The following is a 24,857-nucleotide window of genomic DNA, read 5'->3' as shown; positions in this document are numbered from 1 at the left end:
CCCATAATGGTATTTCTTTCTCATGTATTTTCATGAACTATCTGAATATTAAAATGCATATAAAAATAAAAACAGATTTTAAAAATATTACTGTTGAAAATATGCCTCATTACCTAATATAAATATACAAATAAAATGAAAATAAACATAAAACTCAAATGTAAGAGTTTAAACTATACCTCTTTGTGTGTGAGTGTGTGTATGTGTGTGTGTGTGACAGAGACAGAGAGAGGGACAGACAGGAAGAGAGAGAGATGAGAAGCTTCAGTTCTTTGTTGCAGCAAATGAGTTGTTCATTGACTGTTTTCTCATATGTGCCTTGACCATGGGACTCCAGCAGTGCGAGTGACCCCTTGTTCACGGCCGCAACCTTGAGCTCAAGCTGGTGAGCTTTGCTCAAACCAGATAAGCCGCATTCAAGTCAGCAACCTCGGGATTTCCACCCTGTGTTCTCTGCATCCCAGTCTGATGCTCTATGCACTGCGCCACCACCTGGTCAGGATAAACTACTACCTCTTAAAGAAAACATGGCCTTGGATTCAGCAAAGATTACATTAAGACAATACCAAAATCAAGAGATTACATAGAAAAAAGGTAAACAAGAAGTACATTCAAATTAAAAACTTTTGCCCTTGAAAAGGCACTTATTAATAAAGTACAAAGATGAAGCCACAGACTGGTAAAAAATAGTTACAAAACATATCTGATTAAAGGACTTACTCTAGAATATGTAAATAATTTTTTCTACTCATAATAAGACAAACACAATCTCAAAAAGAGATATTTAAAACTAAAGATATCATGAAACTACACAAGTTTGCTGATGAATGTTTCACAATTATTTCTACTACCTTGCCCCTAAGGGCTCTGGGTAATAGATTTTGCCTGTTTCCACGGTCTCAAATATTCCTATCAACAACAAATCAAGATACCAATATAATATTGCTGAACAAAGAGTTTGGAAAAGCTGGCCAGTAGCACATCATTATAGAGTATTTCTACCAAACAGATATAATCCAGATAAACAATCAAAAACACAGATACCAACAATACATTATAAAATGATTAGATGATGAGATTTAAATATTACATTTGTGAACACCACTATAGGGATCGTTATTCTAAAAATTGTAAAAAAAAAAAAAAAAAAGGCAATTTGTCCTGCCTCACATGAATAGATTGAGTAAACAAAGTGTTTTTTAAAGACTTCCTTTTTTTAAAAATTGTTTTTCAGGATAGATGAAGGGACAGAAAAAAGAGAAAGAGAAACATCTGTCGTTCCATTTATTTAGGCATACATTGGTTGATTCTTCTAAGTGCCCTGACGGGGGATTGAACCTATAACCTTGGTGGAAACAGAGCTGCCACGAAGGAAAAGTTCTGAATAAGTAATTCTAGACAATAAAGAAATGGTAAAAAAAATAATAATAATCAGTTTTCTAATCCTTAAGCAAGTCAAGTTTCAAAACAATCATCATCAGTGAATGCTAAAATCATCAGGTTAAACAGAAGGGTGATAGGAAACTATAGTAAGATCAGCCTGCTGGCCCTGGCCAGTACCACTGACAGTGGCAGCCAGGCCTGTGATGTCCTGGGTTCGATACCAGGTCAGGGCTCACAGGAGAAGAAACCATCTGCCTCTCCACTTCTCTCCCTTCTCCCTCCCATCTGCAGTCATGTCTCAGTTGTAAAGAGTTGGCACCAGGTACTGAGGATGGTTCTCTGGCCTCCTGCTAAGGAGCTAAAAATAGCTTGGTTGTAGAGCAGGGCATCACCCCATAGAGGGCTTGCCAGGTGGATCCTGGAGGTGGCATATGTGGGAGTCTTTCTGCTTCCCCTCCTCTCAATTAATAAAAAAGATCAACATGTATCTGCTGATCAATCTTAGCATACTAAAAATAAGAAACCAAGATATTACTTGCCTGCTCGTATGATTTAAAATACGAAAAGAAAGCAGTATTCCTAAGATACGAACCTGGATATAATTATGCCTATAGAGCTATTCACAGAAGCTATTTACTTACCACTTTATCAGAAAAGAAACACACTGAGAAACAAGTCAAAGGACAACAAAAGGGAATGGGAGGCAGAAATTAGTTATTTTTAGAATGTAGGTCACTTTATAGAACAAACAGTTTTCTGCAACAAATCAATGGCATTAAAAAAAGGGAGGAAAGTATTATTAAAAAAAGGGGGAACAGGCCCTGGTCGGTTGGCTCAGTGGTAGAGCATCAGCCTGGCGTGCGGGAGTCCCAGGTTTAATTCCTGGTCAGGGCACACAGGAGAAGCGCCCATCTGCTTCTTCACCCTTCCCCCTTTCCTTTCTCTCTCTATCTTCCCCTCCCGCAGCCAAGGCTTCATGGGAGCAAAGTTGGCCTGGGTGCTGAGGACAGCTCCATGGCCTCTGCCTCAGGTGCTAGACTGGCTCCTATAGCAAAGGAGCAAGGCCATAGATGGGCAGAGCATCGCCCCCTGGTGGGCATGCCTAGGGGATCCGGTTGGTCCGCATGCCGGAGTCTGATTGCCTCCCTGCTTCTAACTTCAGAAAAAAATACAAAAAAGGGGTGGGGGCGTGAGGAATATAATAAAATTTTGATTCTGATTCGAACTCTAAAAAGACTTAAGGCAACTGGCAAAATCTGGATATGGAATGGATATTAGTGCCAATTCTCTTAAATGTAATAATTACATAACGGCTATGTTTGAAAACATGTTCTTAGTAAAGGATGTATGAGAAAGATGGGTAAAAATGTCATCCTTTTAAGATTCTGACAATACAAAATAAAAATGAAAGAAGATTGGTTAAATGTTGTGTACTGCAGATGAGTAAACTATACTTATACTATTCTCTCTACTTACGTTTCCATGAAAATAAAAGGAGAGATATTTACCTATGAGATCACTTCGATCTAACAACAACTCTAGATCTTCGTCACTAATGACCTTCTCTCTGGATCCTTTTACTTCCCTACAATAGAAAGCAAAACATTCAGAACTCTATGGTAAATCAAAACCATGAATTATGTTTTCCTAAAATTAAAAAATAAAACACCTTACCTCTCATAATCTCTAGATTTTAACAACTCCAGTAATTCCTTAGGGTCTAAGAAGTTCTTAGATGGATTTAATCCAGATCGACCACCTTTGAAATGATCTAGAAAGTTTTCAAGAAATTCAAATTTTTAAAACCAAAATACAATACAAAGCCATTAGAATTGCTTACACTAAAAAGGACAGATAAAACCAAATGCTAGTATAGAAGAAAAGCAATTCTGAAATCCTCAAACTTTGCTGATAAGAGTATAAAATAAAATGGAATGTCTACACTAGGGAAAAGCTTGGTAGTTTCCTAAGTGAAACATATACCTATCCTAAGAACAGCTTATTGATAAGAGTCAAAATCTGGAAATAATTTAAACATAAATGAAGAGAATGGTCAACAAACTATTTATTTATTAAAAAACAAACAAAAACCACTGAACTTCTAATACACAGATAATTTCAAAACACTATGGTGAGAAAAAGTAGCTAGACTAAAAAGGATACAGACAAATGATGCAGGAGAAAACTTAACTGAACAATGGAAATGTTTGTGATTTTGGTCGAGAAGATTGCTACATTATATACATATGTCAAAATTCTTCACTGTACACTTAGAATCTGTATGTATTTTATTTACATTTATTCGTTTATTTATTTATTTATTTATGGTATTTTTCTGAAGTTGGAAACAGGGAGGCAGTCAGACAGACTCCCGCATGCGCCCGACAGGGATCCACCTGACATGCCTATCTGAGGCGTCGCTCTGTTGCATTCAGAGCCATTCTAGCGCCTGAGGCAGAGGCCACAGAGCCATCCTCAGCACCCGGGCAAACTTTGCTCCAATGGAGCCTTGGCTGCGGGAGGGGAAGAGAGAGACAGAGAGGAAGGAGAGAGGGAGGGGTGGAGAAGCAGATGGGCGCTTCTCCTATGTGCCCTAGCCGGGAATCGAACTCGGGACTCCCACATGCCAGACCAATGCTCTACCACTGAGCCAACCGGCCAGGGCTGTATGTATTTTATACCTCAATAAAGGACAATCTAATTATAAACTCCTTTCAAATTGTTTGATATTTTATTATCAAAAATACTGAAAATAGAACTTAGAAAAATAAAACCATAAGCTTTACTTAAACTATATTCAACAAACAAAATATATTTCTGTCAAATTCCTAAAGCAGAATAGGAAAAAATTTTCATTTTGCACTAATCTCATTAGGATATAGTTCTTTCTTCCTCCAATATATATTCTAATTACGATCTACTATATATGGTCTATCCTGTCAAATTAAAGTTGTCTAAAACCTAATCCAGCCTGACGAGGCGGTGGCCAGTGTATAGAGAACTGTACTGGGACAGGGAGAGCCAAGGTTCAAAAGCCTGAGGTAGGTCCTGGCCGGTTGGCTCAGTGGTAGAGCGTCGGCCTGGCGTGCGGAAGTCCCAGGTTCGATTCCAGCCAGGACACACAGGAGAGGCGCCCGTCTGCTTCTCCACCCCTCCCCCTCTCCTTTCTCTCTGTCTCTCTCTTCCCCTCCCGCAGCGAGGCTCCATTGGAGCAAAGATAGCCCGGGCGCTGGGGATGGCTCCTTGGCCTCTGCCCCAAGCGCTAGAGTGGCTCTGGTCGCAACAGAGCGACGCCCCGGAGGGGCAGAGCGTCGCCCCCTGGTGGGCGTGCTGGGTGGATCCTGGTCGGGCACATGCGGGAGTCTTTCTGACTGTCTCTTCCCGTTTCCAGCTTCAGAAAAAAAAAAAAAAAAAAAAAGCCTGAGGTCATGAGCTTGAGTGCAGGGTTGCTGTCTTGAGTGTCGCATCATAGACAAGCATGACCCCATGGTATCTAGCTTGAGCCCAAAGGTCAATGGCTTAAGCAAGGGGTCACTCGCTCTGGTATAGCCACCCAGTCAAGGCACATATGAGAAAGCAATCAATGAACAATGAACAACTAAGGAGCTGCAACAAGGAGCCACAAAAAAGAATTGATGCTTCCCATCTCTCTCCCTTCCTGTTTGTCCCTCTCCCTCTGTCACAAAAACAAAACAAACAAAACAAAAAAACTCCTAATCCATATTTCCCTCAAAATCAGGAACAGTGGAAAAAGTATAGCAGTTCGTGAAGGTTGTTTTATCGTAATGTTGATCAGATGTCATAGGAACATAACTATTGTTTATAGTAAATAGTCTACAGTAAAACTGGTTTACACACACACACACACACACACACACACGTTTCGCTTCAAACTGCAGAACCTATCAACATTAAGGACTTAATTTACTTGAAGTAGAAAAGTATAAAATAAATTGATATCAGTTTTCAACATGATGGTGTTCCATTTCTCTAGGCTTCAAAACAGATAATTTTATACTTTTTATTTTTAAAGATTTTAAAAAGTTTCATTTATTGATTTTTAGAGAGAGAAGAATGAGAGAAAGGGGGGAAGGAGTGGGCTTCTCATGTGCCTTTATCGGGCAAGTGAGGGGTTTTGAACCTGTGATCTCAGCATTCAAAATTAACACTTTATCCACTGAACTACCATAGGTCAGGTATTACACTGTTCTTAATGTAGCCAGACATCAAGTCATTATCCAAACACTGATATAAGTTTACAGTGAATGAACAAAAGGAAAACTTCAAGGAATTAAGAGAAAATGCCAACAATGCCTAACCCACTTGATTTTCCTTACTCCTCATAATCTCTTCTAGATTAAAAAATACTATATATTTTTTAAATATGTGATGAAAAGTGGACACTACAGAGTTAAAATATTTCTTGAACTAGTGGTTCAACTAAGTAAACTGATTTTCAAGTGCTACTTTAGTATACGTTTAACATTCTAGAACTTAATATATTGAAATTGTAAAAAAAAGGCTTTGAAGTTTTCTTATATCTTCACAGGAAAATTTCTTATCAAGAAAAGCATTTACATCATTTCACATCCCTGTGACATATTTCAGATAGGCACTATGAAATTTTATATCTGCAAATTTACCACTGCCAATTTAATAAATCCTGCACTAATCTAGCCTAGCCTAATTTCTTTTACAAAGAAATTAAAAGTAACAAAAATTCAGCTTGACCAGGCAGTGTCACAGTGGATAGTGTCAGCCTGGGATGCTGAGGACCCAGGTTTGAAACCAGAGGTTGCTGGATTGAGCATGGGGTCTCTGGTTCAGCTGGAGCTCCCCGGTCAAGGCACATATAAGAAAGCAAGTAATGAACCACTAAGGCACAGCAACTATGAAATGATGCTTCTCATCTCTCCCTTCCAGTCTGTCTCTCACTCTCACTAAAAAACAATGAAAAAAACAACAAAAAAGCACAATACACAACAGACAACCAAAGCAAAAAGTACTAGAACCTGATATTTACTTTTGTGGATGATCAACTTTTCAAGTTTTCTTTTAGCAGCTGCTCTTTCTACAATTTTCTGGTCAATAGTGTTTGCTGTAACAAGACGATAAACAACAACTGGCTTTGTCTGACCAATTCTATGACATCTATCCTGGGCCTGAAGATCAGACTGGGGGTTCTGAAAATAAAATGGAAAAATAACACTGAAGGTTACTTTAAGGTTGAAATGATCTAAACTTACACTATGTGTGGGATATGTGTGTGTGTGTGATCTAATCAAAAACTTTTTAAAATAGCATCCTAACTCAATTGAGACTTCTAGAGCGGCTTCACTGATAAAACAAGTTCAAACCTTACACACAGAATATAACTGAAAATTGTTTCTACTTAAAATGGATACCTTTTCAAAATAGATGAATGAAATTGCAAAGCATATAATGAAAGATTAAAAGTTCAGAATGTAATGATAATCAGCGCATTATACTTACAACTTACCCAATCACTATCATAAATGATAACTGTATCTGCCGCAGTCAAATTAATGCCCAGGCCACCAGCTCGTGTACTCACTAAGAAGATAAACACATCTGGATCTGTGTTGAAGCTGAGCATCTAAAAGCAAACAGGGTGTGAGCACAGGAATTAAGACTTCCCGCCTAGAACGTGGATGGGGTGCAGCAGTCTCATAACCGTGTGTTCACCAGGAAAGGAAGGCAGGTCAGGGGGAGGCCAGTTTACAGAGCCCAGCAATCTTCAACTGGGTGTGCGTTCTCTAGCAGTCACAGGACTTCTGACAGGACGTAAAGAAATACTGAAATCCCCAGAAGCCATAAAAGTTGAAAAAGGCCAATTTTCTGAAAAGAGAAAATTGCCAAAAACTTACCTCTCACAATACAAAAAATATCACATGCGTGCCTATGACCCAGGATGTGGCCAAAAAGTGGGGGCCCTGCAACACAGTATTGATCCGACCTTCAGAGGAGCTTGAGACAGCACTGCTCAGGCAGTCACCGCTGCTCCATGCCTACCTGATGACCCTCAGTAGAACCCTGAGCTTCCCTGGTGCACTTCACATGTGTTACTACAAACCAGCTGGGTAACTAAGTGTGCTTCTCTGACTCCACTGCAAACGCACATCTCGTTTCTCGACTTCACCTATGGAACTCATCTCTTTGCCAATTTTTATCTGTATTGTTTCACTGTCATAAACATAACCATGGGAAAGATAAGGAAGCTTGAACCAAAAAAAGAGATCATATTTTTTCTTCTTAAAATTTTATTTTTAACCTCTGAGGTCACCAGTTCAAAACCCTGGGTTTGCCAGTTCAAGGTACATATATGAGTTGATATGCCCTGCTTCTCCCCCTTTCTCTCTCTCTCCTCTTTCTCTAAAATAAATAAATAAATTTTAAAAAATGCCTGAGCCTGACCAGGCAGTGGCGTAGTGGATAGAGCTTTGGACTGGGATGCCGAGGACCCAGGTTTGAGACCCTGAGGTCGCCAGCTTGAGTGCGGGCTCATCTGGTTTGAGCAAAAGCTCACCAGCTTGGACCCAAGGTCGCTGGCTTGAGCAGGGGGTTACTTGGTCTGCTGAAGGCCCTCGGTCAAGGCACATATGAGGATGCAATCAATGAACAACTAAGGTGTTGCAATGCACAACAAAAAACTAATGATTAATGCTTTTCATCTCTCCATTCCTGTCTGCTTGTCCCTGTCTATCCCTCTGATTCTGTTTCTGTTTAAAAAAAAAAAGCCTGAGCCTGACCAGGCGGTTGCGCAGTGGATAGAACGTCAGACTGGGACACAGATGACCCAGGTTCAAGACCCCAAGATCGTCGTTTGAGCACGGGCTCATCGGATTTGAGCAAAGCTCACCAGCTTGAGCAAGAGGTCACTTGGTCCACTGTAATCCCCCGGTCAAGGCACATATGACAAAGCTATCAAAGAACTAAGGTGCCGCAACAAAGAATTGATGATTTTCATCTCCCTCCCTGTCTGTCCCTATCTGCCCCTCTGTCTCTGTCACAAAAAAACAAAAACAAAAAAAAGAATCACTCTGGAATGCTGACATTGCTGGTTCAGATCCCTGGGCATCCCCGGTCAAGGCACACACAAGAAGCAACTACTACTAAGGTTTGATGCTTCTGGCTCCTCCCCCCCCCTTTTTCTTTCTTTCTCTCCCCTCTCTATAAATCAATAAATAGCCTGACCTGTGGTGGCGCAGTGGATAAAGCGTCAACCTGGAAACACTGAGGTTGTAGGTTCGAAACCCTGGCTTGCCTGGTCAAGGCACATATGGGAGTTGATGCTTCCTGCTCCTCCCCCTTCTCTCTCTCTCTCTTTCTCTCTCTCTCTCTCTCTCCCTTCCTCTCTAAAATGAATAAATAAAAAATTAAAAAAAGAATAGTTTAAAAAAAAAATCAATAAATAAAACCTTAAGGAAAAAAAAAATAACATCAAAAGGGAACTTTAATGGAGATTAATATAATATTAGAAAATAGTATAAAAATACTAATAAAAAATATTTAGGCCATCCTCCCTAAAAAATTAAGCCTGACCAGGCCGTGGCACAGTGAATGATGTCACCCTGGGATGCTTAGGACTCAGGTTCGAAACCCCGAGGTTGTCAGCTTGAGCATGGGATCAGACATGACCCCATGGTCACTGGCTTGAGCAAGGGGTCGCTGGCTCAGCTGGATACTCCGGTCAAGGCAGATATGAGAAAGCAATGAATGGATGAATAACCAAAGTGTCACAACTACAAGTTCATGCTTCTCACCTCTCTTCCTTCCGCTGTCTTTGTCTCTACCTTTTTCTCTCTAGCAAACAAACAAACAACAAAAAATACCTAGGTGATTAAAAAACACCAAGTGGGCATGGCCTGTGGTGGCACAGTGGACAGTGTTAACCTGGACTGCTGAGGTCGCTGGTCAAAACTCTGGGCATGCCCAGTCAAGGCACATAATACAACCAACAAGCAGGCAAAGAACTAAAGTGAAGCAACTATCAATTAGTACTTCTCGATGCTCCCTTCTTCTCTCTCTGGAAACTCAATCAATAAAAACAACAAAAAACAAGTGGCTACCCAGGAAAGGTGGGTGATTCTGAGGTAGCAGAGGAAATTCTTCAAGCTGATGGGTAATGCTCTGTATCTTGATAGTTTGGGTCACACCCACACATATGTATTCATCAAAACTCAGCAAATATAAAACTTTATTCCCTTCAGGATATCTAAATATTATCCCGAAAGACAAAATATGCTAAAGTAATCAGAAAGAAGGGAGTAGCATCAATAATTTCTGAAATATACCAAGAGGACTGGATATTGATTGGATACAGTAATGGACTGATGCTGTGATTCTGTGTCACTGGTATGCGATAAAAAAGGAATAGTAAAGTTTTAATGACAGGTTCTAGGAGGATTTACAGATGATTACTATAAAATTCTTTCAACTGCTATTACTGAAATTTTCATAGTAAAATGTTGGAAGTGGAAGAAAGAGCCAAAATGAAGGGGGGGAAATCCTATTTTCTTAGTATGGTTATTAAACTGGTGTTTGCTAGGATATTAAGTCTGGTTGTGCCATAAGATAACACACAGAGACAGAGTCAGAGAGAGGGATAGATAGGGACAGAGAGAGATGAGAAGCATGATCAGTTTTTCGTTTTTGACACCTTAGTTCAGTGTTTTTAAACCAGTGTGCCGCGAGACATGGTCAGGTGTGCCATGGGGAAATTAAACATGGGTCCCCAAACTAAGGCCCGTGGAGGCTATTTACCTGGCCCGCCACCTCCATCCGAACATAAACATTCCCCTCACAATCCCTCCAGCTATCAGCAACAGGAAGAGTAGAGGCACAGGGAACGCTCACTGACCAATCACCTTCTAGGATTCATCCGGACCATTAGCGATGAACCAATAGTAGGCCGCCTCTCATCCACATCCAGGAAGGTCCTCGCTTGGGCTGCCGCACACTTGTCATTGTGTGGCGGCAGCAAGTAGTTGAAGCTGCTACTCCTCCCCAAGGTCCCAATTTCTAATCCTGTTCAGGACTGGAGGTAAATGTTGCCACCACTAGATGAAGCCTCAGCTTCAGCTGGTTATGTCTATCCTGATGGTGTATATAGATATTTGACCTTTTTCTTTTTAAAAGAGGCCCCCCCCAGAGGGTAATATACAATGCATCACAATGTTATCTAACTTTAAAGCTAAAGTTTGCTCATCTTCCTTTGGACAGTTTTTGGTTATCTGTTGCCAAGGAGTTCCCCATTCTGGCGAACAAAGCTATTTTGACATTGCTCCCATTTTCAACCACATATCTATGTGAGCTGAGCTTCTCAAGTTTGACTGCAATAAAAACTAAAAACAGAGAGAGACTGAGAACTGTTGAGGAAGAGCTTTGTGTGTGTCTTTCTACCATTCCTGCCAGGATATCCCTTTTGTGTTCATTGAAACAGGCCCAGGTTTCACACTAAGTGAGTATAAATACATTTAGAAACTATATTATTAACTATATGTATAATATGTACTAATGTGTTAGAGTGTCATTTTGTGTCATTTTGGTAGGTGGTGTGCGCCCCAGGATTTTGTAAATGTAAAAAATGTGCCCCGGCTCAAAAAAGGTTGAAAATCAATGCCTTAGTTGTTCATTGATTGCTTTCTCATATGTACTTTGACCACAGGCCTTCAGCAGATGGAGTAACCCCTTGCTCGAGCCAGCGACCTTGGGTCCAAGATGGTGAGCTTTTGCTCAAACCAGATGAGCCCGCGCTCAAGTTGGCGACCTCAGGGTCTCAAACTTGGGTCCTCTGCATCCCAGTCCGATGCTCTATCCACTGTGCCACCACCTGGTCAGGCAACACTATAAATTTTTAAACTGATTTTTTACAAAGATGGAGGAAGAAACACATCTATCTACTATTTCACCCAATTATGTAGTCATTGCTTGGTTCCTCTACGTGGCCCCACTGAGGAATGAGCCCAAACCTTGCCACATGGGGATCACACTTCCAACTGAGCAACCCGGCCAGGGCCAATATACTTTATAATTTGAAAGCATCTTACTAAATCAAATACTTACGTTTTTGGTCTTTTGTATCTCAATTTGACGGTATATTTTGAACATTACTTCAGAAATTAAGAGTTACAAAAAAGTATTTAGTATGTTTGAGGTAAGTAGTCTTACATTTTTCTCTCTCTTTGAATAAGACATGGATCCATCAAGTCTGCTAAAGTTGAAATTTCTGAAGTGGCAGTAATCCATCAAAATGTCCAACATTCTTGTCATTTGTGAAAAAATCAGCACCTGAAAATTAAATATATTTTAGTGTCTATACTGATTAATAAAATAACTGAATAATAAAAAAAATCTCAAAAGTACCACCTTGTGACCTCTGGTTTTTAGTTCTGGCAGCATTCGATCCAAAATTAAGAATTTCCCAGAATTTGTTACCAATTCTTCATCAATCTTAAAATGGGCAAAGAAAGAAAAAAGAAGAAAAATAATTATTATAGTTATTAATAATTTGACCTTGTCAAAATAAAAACCATGTGAGCAGTGTTATCTTATTTTTATCCAAAGATTAATTCCTCTAGGAAAGATATACTCTAGAATTTAAAACCCATGAATTCATAAAAACAAAATTCAGTTTAAGTATAACCTTAATCTGTCTTCTTCTTTCCCAAGGGCTTTGTAAAAGGTGAAACTTACTTGATACATGTTGAGGTTTATTATTTTTCCATTGATTTGAGAGAAAAAGAGAGAGGATGGGAGGGAGAGAGTGAGAGAGGGGAGAAGGGGAGAGAAAGAGAGGGAGAGGAGAATCAAATCACTGTTCCTCTTAGATGTGCACTCCTTGGTTACTTCTTGTATGTGCTCTACCAGGAATCAAACCCAAGACCTTAACGCCCTAAGATGACACTCTACATCTACTAAGCCAAGTGGACAGGGTGAAGGTCCTTTTTTTTTTTTTAAACAGGGACAGAGAGAGTCAGAGAGAGGGACAGATAGGGACAAATAGAGAGAGAGATGAGACGCATCAATCATCAGTTTTTCGCTGCGACACCCCAGTTGTTCATCGACTGCCCTCCCAGATGTGCCCCGACCATGGGGCTACAGCAGACCGAGCAACCCTGGGTCCAAGCTGGTAAGCCCTGCTCAAACCAGACAAGCCAATGCTCAAGCTGGCGACCTCGGGGTCTCGAACCTGGGTCCTCTGCATCCCAGTCCGACGCTCAATCCACTGCGCCACCGCCTGGTCAGGCAGGTCTATTTTTTATAACCAAGTATAATTTTCAAGAAAATATGTATTCAAATCACTGCTAGAACTCTCAGTAGAAATGTAAGAGAACATTAGAGCTTATAAACAACCTGGTAGTGAAGATTAAGAAATTATTCACCATCTAGCGAATGTGAATTACTTTGTCAAAATATCTTAGTAGTGGTTCCCAAATATGGTCAATTTTGACCACTATTCCCAGGTTACTTGCCAGTGTCTGGTGGCATTTTAGGTTGTCACAGCTGAGGAAGGGAGATACTGTTGGCAACGAGTGGCTAGAGACTCGGGTGCTGCTAAATGGTCTACAGTCCATAGTATATCAACCCCTAAACAGATACACATGCCCAAAATACCAGGATTTCCAGGGATGAGAGATCCCAGTGTACACAGCTGTGAAACAGGGGTGTTGAGGATTACTTAGAACTGATTCCTTTTAATATTATGCTATTTTTTCATCAACAGCCCAAGAAAGCAATTTCATTTCATCTGAAAGTCCATAACTTAGTATCAACATTTTGGTTTTCTTCTAGGAATCTTTGTTGAGATGAAGATGAGCAGCCAGACTGGTTTTGACAAGCTGAATGCCAACTAAAAGCGATATTGAAAAGGCGGACGAGTAAAGGTGACTCTAGAATAGACAGCAAGTGAAAAAAGAGCAGATAGCAACTGTGTTACTGAAAAACTGTATTTCCCATTTTTCCAATATGGAAAATGATACCTCTCCCCTGACATAAAAAAGGCACAGCATCCAAACAGTGCATTATTAAATGATATTTACCTTAAATTCTTGTGTGCCTGGGTCTATAGGGTACTCAATCAAATACGGATGATTACAGCATTTACGAAGTAGCATCATTATATTTTGCAGCTTTAGATTCACTTCAGATTCTACAGGAATATTCACTTCCAAAGCAGCTCTAGAAAAACATAATCTATGAATACAAGAAATAGGAAATATATGAATTTAAGGAATACTTTATTTTTAAACTCACACCTTTCTCGGTCCACCTCTGGCTGCATCTGACTGATCAATTTTTCCAGTTCATTAGGGGAATCATCCACTTCACTGTAATTTATTAATTTCCTAGTTCGCCGTTTTGGTCGTCCAGTGGAACTTAGCTGAACTGTTTCTTTCTAAAAGAGAACAAATTTTTAAAATGTCTGTTTAAAAAACCATGACCTTAAAGTCTAAATATATATAAACTGGGGTATAATATTTCTATGTATAAAGTGTTTTAGAATAAAAAGAAAACATTTCGTCTTTCATCAAGTTTAGTAATTTCCAGAGGCACAATGACAAGGAGCTATAAACTGTAGCCAAATGGAAATGTCATATGAAATTTAACTTTTTTTTTTCCCCCTGAAGTTGGAACCGGGAAGGCAGTCAGACTCCCGCATGCACCCGACTGGGATCCACCCAGCATGCCCACCAGGGGGCGATGCTCTGCCCATCTGGGGCTTTGATCTGTTGCAACCAAAGCCATTCTAGTGCCTGAGGCAGAGGCCATAGAGCCATCCCCAGCGCCCCGGGGCCAACTTTGCTCCAATGGAGCCTTGGCTGCTGGAGGAGAAGAGAGAGACAGAGAGGAAGGAGAGGGGGAAAGGTGGAGAAGCAGATGGGCGCTTCTCCTGTGTGCCCTGGCCGGGAATCGAACCCGGGACTCCTGCACGCCAGGCTGACGCTCTACCACTGAAACAACTGGCCAGGGCTGAAATTTAATTTTTTTTTTTAATTTAACTATTTTAACACTGATTACAATACCTGAGAATTATAGTAAATGCCAGCATATCTTAGTGGAAAAATTAAGAACAGATAAAACTGTTTTGAACTTATATAAAGGGATTTAATAGCTTACAGCTTAAATAAGCCTCCACATAACTAAATTACAGAGTATTTCTTTGGATTGGTAAAGTACTGCAATGTAATTCCTCACAATAGAAAACATATACTATAAGTTTCTACTAGATAAAAAACCAGGCTCTACCTTTAATAATAATTAAAATGGAGAACAGGGTTAAACAGTTGTACAAGAGAAACGTGTCAATATATTTTGAGAAAAAAATAGTCATCTACATCTACTCAAAGAACTAGATATTTATGTAAAATTTAAATATTTAATATTCAATTATAAGACAATCACATTCCACTTCCATCTAATATGGTAAGTTACTAAAGTACTTTTGTGTGTAACAGAGAGGCAGAAAGAGGGACAGAGAGACAGACAGAAAGGGAGAGATGAGAAGCATCAATTCTTCATTGCGGCACCTTAGTTGTTCATTAATTGCTTTCTCATGTGCCTTGACCAGGGGGCTACAGCAGACCAAGTGACCCCTTGCTCAAGCCAGTGACCCTGGGTTCAAGCTGGCAACTTCTGGGTTTCAAACCTTGATCCTCCATATCTTAGTCCAATGCTCTATCCACTGCACCACCACCTGGTCAGGCTAAAGTATTTTCAAACAACATTCTATGAAATTTTTTGGCTGTCAATAACATCCTATACAGGCATTATGGTTTTGGCATTGGTCTACTTTGTAAGTCCTTAGTACACTATGTGCTTGTTCAAATCATATTATATTTTTATTTAGGACAACAGAAAACAGGGACAGACAGGAAGGGAGAGAGACGAGAAGCATCAACTTGTTGTGACATTCTAGTTGTTCATTGACTGCTTTCTCACATTTGCCTTCATGGAGCGCTGAAACCGAGCCAGTGACCCCTTGCTTAAGCCCAAGGTCTGGGTGTTTTGAAGCTGGGTCCTCAGCATCCCAGGCTGATGCTCTATTCACTGTGCCACCGCCTGGTCAAGCCACATTATAATTCTTTTTTCCTTATATATATATTTTTTATGATTTTAATTATTCATTTTAGAGGGAACAGAGAGAAAAAGAGAGAAGGGGGTTAAAGAAAAAAAAGTCAACTCCCATTATGTGCCTTGACCAGGCAATCCCAGGGTTTTGAATCCGCAACCTGAGCTTTCCAAGTCAATACTTTATCCACTGCACTATCACAGGCCAGGCCAAATCATAATTCTTAGTTAGTATCCCAGATGACTATAAAGTAATTAATGCATGAGCCATCCTTTAAACTTTAGGACCATAGGCCCTGGCTCAGTGGCAGAGCGTCGGCCTGGCATGCGGGAGTCCCGGGTTCGATTACCAGCCAGGGCACACAGGAAAAGCGCCCATCTGCTTCTCCACCCCTCCCCCTCTCCTTCCTCTCTGTCTCTATCTTCCCCTCCCGCAGCCAAGACTCCATTGGAGCAAAGATGGTCTGGGCGCTGGGGATGGCTCCATGGCCTCTGCCTCAGGCGCTAGAGTGGCTCTGGTAGCAACAGAGCAACGCCCCTGGTGGGCGTGCCGGGTGGATCCCAGTCCGGTGCATGCGGGAGTCTGTCTGACTGCCTCTCCATTTCCAGCTTCAGAAAAAATACAAAAAAATAAAAATTAAAAAAAATTTAAAAAATTTTAGGACCATAAACAGCATTACTGTCCTTACACCTTTTACCCCACTTAGAAATTCATCCTTGTTGTCTTTTGTCCCCCATTAAGTTTTGAAAACAGGTGATAAGCCTCAAGACTGAAATCAACCATGAAACTTTCTATGCCAACTATTACTTATAATACATTTCAAAGTCACACTCTACCTCACTGGATCCAAACATGTTTGCAATTGTACGGTTCACAATGGCTGTATAAAAGATCTCTTGTTTCTTTGAAAGTGGTGCATAAACGACAACTTCTCGCTTAGGAGGAACTTCAAGAGTAACATCAGATTTTAGTCTTCTTAGTAAGAAAGGCGTTAGAATCTAAAATTTAAATATGAAAGAACGAAAATATTGTACATTCATACTAACCACAGGTCACCTTTCCCCTTCTTTACTACCCTTCTCCTTTCTTCCTACAACAAAACCAAGTCTCAGAAAGAGCAACTAAATGTCTCCTTGAAATTTTCCCAGACTAGATCACCACATGACAAACTCAGCATTTATTCATAACATTTCAAAATTTATTAATTTTCTTAATCCCCTGAATATTTTTAAAAAGCTAAAATAAAGTGTTATTTGTACATCTTAGGGTAAACGTTAGAGTCCATAGCTATCAAAGTGAGGTTTTGGATGAACAGAAAACCAGTAAATCAACCAATCATGTCTTCCCAGAGATGTGGAAATGAAAACCTCCTAAAAATTCTAAAACGGCCCTGGCCAGTTGGCTCAGCGGTAGAGCGTTGGCCTAACGTGCGGAGGACCCGGGTTCGATTCTGGCCAGGGCACATAGGAGAAGTGCCCATTTGCTTCTCCACCCCTCCGCCGCGCCTTCCTCTCTGTCTCTCTCTTCCCCTCCCGCAGCCAAGGCTCCACTGGAGCAAAGATGGCCCGGGCGCTGGGGATGGCTCTGTGGCCTCTGCCTCAGGCGCTAGAGTGGCTCTGGTCACAACATGGCAACACCCAGGATGGGCAGAGCATCGCCCCTGGTGGGCGTGCCGGGTGGATCCCGGTCGGGCGCATGCGGGAGTCTGTCTGTCTCTCCCTGTTTCCAGCTTCAGAAAAAAAAAAAAAAAAAAAAAATCTAAAACTTCTGGTTTCAAATTATTCTTTCATTAGCCATGTGATGACAAGTGATTTCCACATTTATAAAACAACATGGAAGTAACAGATAATTAAACATTATTAAACTGCTTAGGTCCTTAAAAAATACCCTGGCAGTACAAAGCCAGGAAGAGAGACTTTACAAGAGAATGGAGAAAACATTAACAATAGGTCTTGTTTCATTTTTAAAAAATCTTTAGATCCATAAACAAATATACTTAAAGGAAATTACCCAGTAAAAAAGGGAAAAGATTTGGGAGGGTGAGTATTACCTAGGATATTACTTTTACTTCCCATTTCTATAGTGCTTCATATTGTTATAATATGTATAAACTTTAAAAAAATTGTGAGGATTTTGAATAAAACTGTCAAAACACAATTAAGAAGCTTTTCAGTCCCACCTCTGCAAATAACTAGGAGACCTTTGAAAATTATGGTTATTTGAGATACTTTAGATGGGTAGAGATTAAAGGAAACAGTAATTATGAATCATGGCAAACAACGCATAGAAATCATTCCATTTGTTTTTCTGGCTGAGAAACCTATCAATAACCAATAGGAGTCAAATGAATATACATGAAAAGGGAAAAATTTCAAAAACAGCACTTGAGTTCTGCTGTTAAGCCATGTAACCTCTGAGGGTATGAGAATTTATTAAATTTGGGAGGACCCTCATTTTCCAAAATCTACTACAAAGAGTTCAAAGGCTGATCTTTTCTAATTCTGAGTCAACAGTAAACAAAATAAGAAAAAAAGTTAAAACCTGGTGCAGCATATGCAATACGTTCTGTTCTCTTTCTTTAGCAATAATATCTTCAGCCGTTTCAGAAAGACTAGTGATATCAAACCAAGATTCAAAACTGTAAGAGAAATGACAAATTAAGCTATCACATAAATCAATTATATTAACATATTTTACATTTTTAATTTTATATCAATGTGAATATTAAAATGCAGACATTGTCTCTCTCTTTTTGAGAGGGAGGGAAAAAGAAGCATCAATTCACTGTTTAACTTAGTTGTGTCATTGATTGCTTCTCTTGTACGCCCTGACCAGGGCTTGAATCAGTGATACTGGGGGTGAAGCCAGCACTCGCTGGATGACCGAGTCTACCCACTCTGCCATGGGCCAAGGCATTCTTTTTCTTTCTTTCTTTTTTTGGGGGACAGAAGCAGGGAAGAGAGAAACAGAAACATTAAGCTGCTCCTGTATGTACCCTGCCTGGAGAATTGAACCTGACAACCTCTGTGCTTCACGACGAAGATCCAACAGACAGCTATCCAGCAAAGGCTTAATTTTTATTGATTTTTATAGAGATAGGGTGAGAAGAGGGAAGCAGGAAGGGAAGCGAGTTGTTCCATTCAGTCATACATTTTTTTGTTTGCTCCAGTTTGTGCCTTAACCGAAGATCAATCCGCAACCTTGTTGTTTCCAAATGACTTAACCCACTGAGCAAACCAGCCAGGGCCAGATAATTTCTTTTTTCACAGAGACAGAGAGAGTCAGAGAGTCAGAGAGTGGGACAGATAGGGACAGACAGACAGAAAGGGAGATGAGAAGCATCAATTCTTCTTCACGGCTCCTTAGTTGTTCACTAATTGCTTTCTCATGTGCCTTTACCTGGGGGCTACAGCAGAGTGAGTGACCCCTTGCTCAAGCCAGCAACCTCTGGGCTCAAGCCAGATGAGCCCAAGGCTCAAGCAGACACCTCAGGGTTTCAAACCTGGGTCAGTTGTATCCCAGTCTGATGCTCTACCCACTGTGCCAATGTCTAGTCAGGCCAGATATTTTCTTAAAGGAGACTTTCCCTTGTTTTAAATATTTACACACTTTGCACAGCAGTTATACACATTAATGTACATATATTTTTTTCTCTTTAATAAAGGCAGACTGCAGCCCTGGCCGGTTAGCTCTGGGATAGAACATTGGCCACACATATGGACATCCCGGGTTCAATGTCCGGTAAGGGCATAGAACAGAAGTGACCATCTGCCTTTCTCCTTTCCTTTTATCCTTTGTCTTCCTTTGCAGCCAGTGGCGCAACTGATTCAGATGTTGGCCCAGGGCACTGAGGATAGCTTGGCTGATTCACGAGTAAGCCCCAGCCTGACCAGGCAGTGGCAGATAAAGCATCGGACTGGGACACAGAGAACCCAGGTTTGAAACCCCAAAGTTGCCGTCTTGAGCACCGACTCATCTGGCTTGAGTCCAAAGGTCGCTGGCTTGAGCAGGCGATCACTTGCTCTGCTGTAGCTCCAGGTTCAAGGCACATATGAGAAAGCAATTAGTGAACAACTAAGGAGCCACAATGAAGAATTGATGCTTCTCATCTCTCGCCCTTTCTGTCTCTCCCTATCTGTCCCTCTCTCTGACTCTCTCTGTCTCTTGTCAAAAAAAAAGCATAAGCCCCAGACAGAGGTTGCTGTGTGGATCCTGGTCAGGGTACATGCAGGAGTCTGTCTCACTATTTCCCCTCCTCTAACTTAAATAAATAAATAAATAAATAAGAGTAAAATATACAATATATACCACAAAAAACTTGCACAAAAGCCATTATCTTAGTTCATAAAGAAATTAATTTTAACTATCATAGATTTTGAGGTCAGAGAAACACAGAGCTGAAATAATTGGCTTACCTACCTTTTCAAGTCATCAAATACATCTGGCAACAAATAGTTTAGCAATGACCAGAGTTCTGATAAATTGTTCTGCAAGGGAGTCCCAGTCAAAAGAAGTTTGTTATCAGCGTTGAATCGTTTTAACTCCCTGATTAGACGGCACTTCACGTTCTTAATCCTGTGTCCTTCATCTACTATTAAGTATTTCCAATAGCAATGCTGGAAAAGGAATTTAAAGAAAATATTTTAAATGGTGCCTCACAATTTTTCCTAAAAATAAAACCTCTCTATCAGAGATGTTCAAGTTTATCAAGTGGCGTTTCTATATCTATTGAAATGCTTATGTTTTCCTTTGATTTACTAAAGGTAATTTTTCTAAACTATTATATTCTTGTGTTCCTGAAATAGACCTTACTTGGCCTGGCCGTGAACTAATAATTAAAGTCTATGTCTGGCCTGTTGCGGTGCACTGGATAAGGCATTGACCTGGAATGCTGAGGTCGCTGGTTTGAACCCCTGGGCTTGCCTGGTCAAGACATATACAACAAGCAATCAATAAACAACTAAAGTAAAACAACTATGAATTGATAATTCTTGCTCCATCCCCCTCTTCTCTGTAAAATCAATAAGAAAAATAATAAAGTCTACTTGCTACTATGTATTTAAGTTTTTCTCACAAACATTCTTTTGTCAAAGTCTGCAGTTTCCCATTCTAAAACATTGACAATTTTTTTTTTCAGAGACAGAGAGAGAGTCAGATAGAGGGATAGATAGGGACAGACAGGAATGAAGATGAGAAGCATCAATCATCAGTTTTTCATTGCGAGACCTTAGTTGTTCATTGATTGCTTTCTCATATGTGCCTTGACGGTGGGCCTTCAGCAGACCGAGTAACCCCTTGCTTGAGCCAGCAACCTTGAGTCCAAGCTGGTGAGCTTTTTGCTCAAACCAGATGAGCCCACGCTCAAGCTGGCGACCTTGGGGTCTTGAACCTGGGTCCTCTACATCCCAGTCCCACACTCTATCCACTGCGCCACCGCCTGGTCAGGCAACACTGTCATCAAATTTTGATTAATGTTTTATTAGACAACTAAAAAGGAATTGAATGCTTTTATCGGTTCTACATACTCTGAAAAATCAAACTTCAGAATTTTCATTTTGAGGCCTATGCCTGAGATTGACACTCTGTAAAATGCTGATGTTCTTAAAAGTTTTGTTATGGTTTATTTAAGTTTCCTTTCTTCTGGGGTCAATTTTAATTTGTCCTTGCAGAAAGCCATCCATTTGTGGCAATTGTTTTAAACTTCTCATTTTTAATATATTTCTCTTTAATCTTGACCAGGTAAACTTAAAGTTTATCTATCTTATTGGGTAAAAATACAGAAATAGCAATATTTCTGAGAAATACAAACCTAACTGGCTAGACATATCATTAGATAACAGGATTGGCAAATTGGGGGAAGAGTATAAAATGGGGCATCTTTTTGTATTTTACTTTATACACTCATAGCAAAACACAACAATAGGTGTTTTATAACATTAATGCTTTAATAAAAATAACTCGAGAATTCTTTTTCTAGTAATATGGTAAGCCAGATAATACCTTACCAAAAGCCATCTACCTTAAAAACCCAAATAAAATATAAAACATCCTTTAAAAAGGCAAGAATTAAAAAAATGGAAATGACAAAGAATTAGAAAATAAATTAGTGAACTAGGAGCTCTGCACCCCCAATGCCATCAACCATTAACTCTTAAAATTAGAAATATAAGCTCAGTGAAAGAGAAATTTTTAAAATTCTAGCCATTAGCAAATAGAACTGCCAAGGAAGTTTACCTATTTCAATAAGGGATGGATAGGGAGAACAAAATAGAATGGTCTTGATATACTATTTACTTTAAAATACAAGTTTAAAAAAAGAATGAATGGTATACTATTCCATTTAAATTATACCTATATGTTAACATGTTATTTAATAAAGCAGAAACAATTCTCAGAATTACAAGTGCAGAATTTTAAGTCTTTGTATTCTGCTTTTTCTGCAAGCAGTATATACTTTTACTGTGAAAACCTTAACATAACTGCAATTAACACTCCAAAGTTCCATCGACACATAAGTGGAGAAAGCAAAAATAAAGCAGTAAAAAGCTTTATGTAAAATAGGTGGCAAAGTTAAAAAATAAAAAAAAGCAATACAACATATACAAATTGAATAGGCAATGAGAGATGGTCAAATTTCCATTTGTTGTTTCTTGGGCACTAATAATTAAGTAGCTACAGCATGAAGAAAAACGAGATGCAAATGATATGCTATAGATCCATTAAGTCTAAAAATAGTTGTCTTCATACAGCTTATTCTTATTTGATTAAAATTAAACCACATGTCAGAGACATCTGTAACAGATTAAAGTGCCAGAGGCTTTAATTTTTTTAGATTTTTAAAATTTATTTATTCCTTTTTAGAGAGAGAGAATGGGGGAAGGAGCAGGAGGCATCAACTCCCATATGTGCCTTGCTTGACCAAGCAAGCTCAGGGTTTCGAACCAGTGACCTCAGCATTCCAGTTTGATGCTTCATCAACTGCACCACCACAGGTCAGGCCCAATTTCTTTTTAGAGACTACAACCTTCATCTCAATCTTTCTGTTCAAATAAACCTTCAGTTTCTAAGATAAGGCGTATAATATAATCTGTTACTTCCATCAGACAAAAAACTATAAAGAAATGCTACTGGACAATGAGAAAATGTTATAAAATTGTGATTTATGGATTACAAAGAATCCAATGAAGACCATTCATTCTGGCCCTGGCTGGGTGCTTCAGTGGATAGTATTGTCCTAGTGCACCAAGGCTGTGGGTTTGATCCCTGGTCAAGGCATGCATGAGAAGCAATCAATGAGTGCACAAGTAAATGGAACAACTAAGTGGAACAACTTCATGCTTCACTCTCTATTCTCTCATATCAACAATAAATTTTTTAAAGACTATACCTGTAACGCATTTCGGTCTCTCATGGCTATTTCAAATGAAGTGATTACCACAGGATGAATCTGTAGTGTTCCTTTCCGTTTGTGAATATGCCTTACCAATTTTCGACGTTCCTGGCGGGTTCCATGGTACAACATAGTAGGAATCTAAGATTTTATATAGGTTTATGACAAAAATTTAGAAATATAAATATAAAAACTTGGAAATATAACAATCATTTCAGAGAAATAACAATCTTGGCTCTATTTTTCTGTCATAAAAGAAATCAATTCTAACAAATTGTTGAACTACTATGGAGAATTGAAAAGCTGTAAGAACAAATACAGTGTAAGGCAAGGTAGATGGCAAAGCTATTTTTGAAATGATTCTCATTAGGCAAAAGGATGTGACTATGACAACAGATACATATGAAAGAAAAACATCATAATAAGAATAAAGAGAATTAAAGAACAAATTCTACCTAGGTCTGTCTCAGGTGAACCAAATTACCCAACATACTGAAAAATTATCCAGAGATATCTTTGGCAACCTGTCTAAGGTTACTAATACCCATTCTTCTTTATAAACTTAAAGTAGGTATTGATGAGATTGAAAGGTATATCAAATAAGATGCAGTGTTTTCACAAAAATCAATAAAATTACAATGAGATCTATAATTTATAAACAATATAAAGATTTGAAATGATATATACTTAACAAAGGAACATGTCTTACTTCTGGTGTAAATCTTTGGAATTCAGCCATCCAGTTAGGAAGTGTAGACAACGGGCCACAGACAAGAAAAGGTCCAGGTACCCCTCTCTGAATCATCAATGCAATTGTAGCAATGCACTGAACCGTCTTTCCCAATCCCATTTCATCTGCTAAAATGCCATTAATTCCATTTTCCCAAAGCATCTGGACAAAATAATACACATTTTATTTGAATTATTTCTGATATAAGGAACCACTGGATCAGTAACTGTTTACTTTTTTAATTCAAAGATAATTATGAGACTGACATTGTTCACACTGTAGGAAGGCGGCTATCAAAGACGTAAGTGTTGGCAGCCTTCAAGATAACTTTCACTTTTAAAAATCTATCTGGGTAAATAAATCAGAATATGAGTACTTTCACATAAATAATTTACATATAATAGAAGGAACAAACAATTCAAGTTATTACATCATATTAATAGTTTACATAGAAATGAATCGAGGCCTAGCCGGTTGGCTCAGCAGTAGAGCATCGGCCGGCACGTGGATATCCCAGGTTTGATTCTAGGTCAGGGCACACAGGAGAAGCAATCATCTGCTTCTCCACCCTCCACCTCTCTTTTCTTTCACTCTCTCTCTTCCCCTCCCACAGCCAAGGCTCAACTGGAATAAAGTTGGCCCAGGCTCTGAAGATGGCTCTGTGGCCTCCACCTCAGGCACTAGAATGGCTCTGGTTGCAAAGGAGCAAAGCCCCCAGATGGGCAGATCATTGCCCCCTGGTGGGCATACCAGGTGGATCCCCGTAGGGCTCATGTGGGTGTCTATCTCTACCTACTTGATTCTCACTTCAAGGAAGAAAAAGAAAACCACCACACACACACACACACAAATAGAAAAAAAGAAACGCATCAACTTATTAAAATTGAGAATCCATTACCCTAAGCCATTCCATGCCTTCTACTTGGTACCAACGCATCACACCTCCTGTAAAGTGTTTTGGTTGCTGAAAGGGTACAGGCTGTCCATTGTATTTCCGAACAGGGTCAAAGAAGAATTTAGTATTCTGCCTAACCGTTTGCGACAACCTATCTTTAATTATACTATTCGAGTCTTTGTTTTTCTGAAGATCTTCTACACAGAGATTAGAAGAGCTTTCATCCTATAAAGAAAAAAGTTTAATTAGAAGTTTGATCTATAATGCTAGTACCCTCTACCTAAAATATGTCAATGCTAAATCAAAATGTACCCAGTGCTATAATCAGTAGGTATGTAGAAATAAACCTTCTGTTGAATAAAACCCT

General features: G+C 39.5%; 1 protein-coding gene across 1 annotated transcript in view; it reads right to left on the bottom strand.

The window, feature by feature from the left end:
• The window catches only part of HELLS (helicase, lymphoid specific), a 53,190-nt gene that overhangs the window by 8,026 nt on the left and 20,307 nt on the right, over positions 1 to 24,857 (bottom strand). The window contains exons 8-21 of the mRNA XM_066239569.1: positions 24,494 to 24,715; positions 23,575 to 23,757; positions 22,863 to 23,006; positions 19,895 to 20,091; positions 18,017 to 18,113; positions 16,312 to 16,473; positions 13,662 to 13,801; positions 13,446 to 13,584; positions 11,773 to 11,856; positions 11,575 to 11,694; positions 6,884 to 7,000; positions 6,407 to 6,566; positions 3,058 to 3,154; positions 2,892 to 2,968 (exon numbers count right to left, since the gene is read on the bottom strand). Of these exons, the coding sequence (XP_066095666.1) occupies positions 2,892 to 2,968; positions 3,058 to 3,154; positions 6,407 to 6,566; positions 6,884 to 7,000; positions 11,575 to 11,694; positions 11,773 to 11,856; positions 13,446 to 13,584; positions 13,662 to 13,801; positions 16,312 to 16,473; positions 18,017 to 18,113; positions 19,895 to 20,091; positions 22,863 to 23,006; positions 23,575 to 23,757; positions 24,494 to 24,715 (1,939 nt within the window). The remainder of the gene's footprint in view (positions 1 to 2,891; positions 2,969 to 3,057; positions 3,155 to 6,406; positions 6,567 to 6,883; positions 7,001 to 11,574; positions 11,695 to 11,772; positions 11,857 to 13,445; positions 13,585 to 13,661; positions 13,802 to 16,311; positions 16,474 to 18,016; positions 18,114 to 19,894; positions 20,092 to 22,862; positions 23,007 to 23,574; positions 23,758 to 24,493; positions 24,716 to 24,857) is intronic.

This window comes from Saccopteryx bilineata, chromosome 7, assembly GCF_036850765.1.
Source record: "Saccopteryx bilineata isolate mSacBil1 chromosome 7, mSacBil1_pri_phased_curated, whole genome shotgun sequence".
NCBI lineage: Eukaryota > Metazoa > Chordata > Mammalia > Chiroptera > Emballonuridae > Saccopteryx > Saccopteryx bilineata.
The sequence above is the reverse complement of the archived record's forward strand: the minus strand, read 5'-3'. Positions and strand labels throughout refer to the sequence as shown.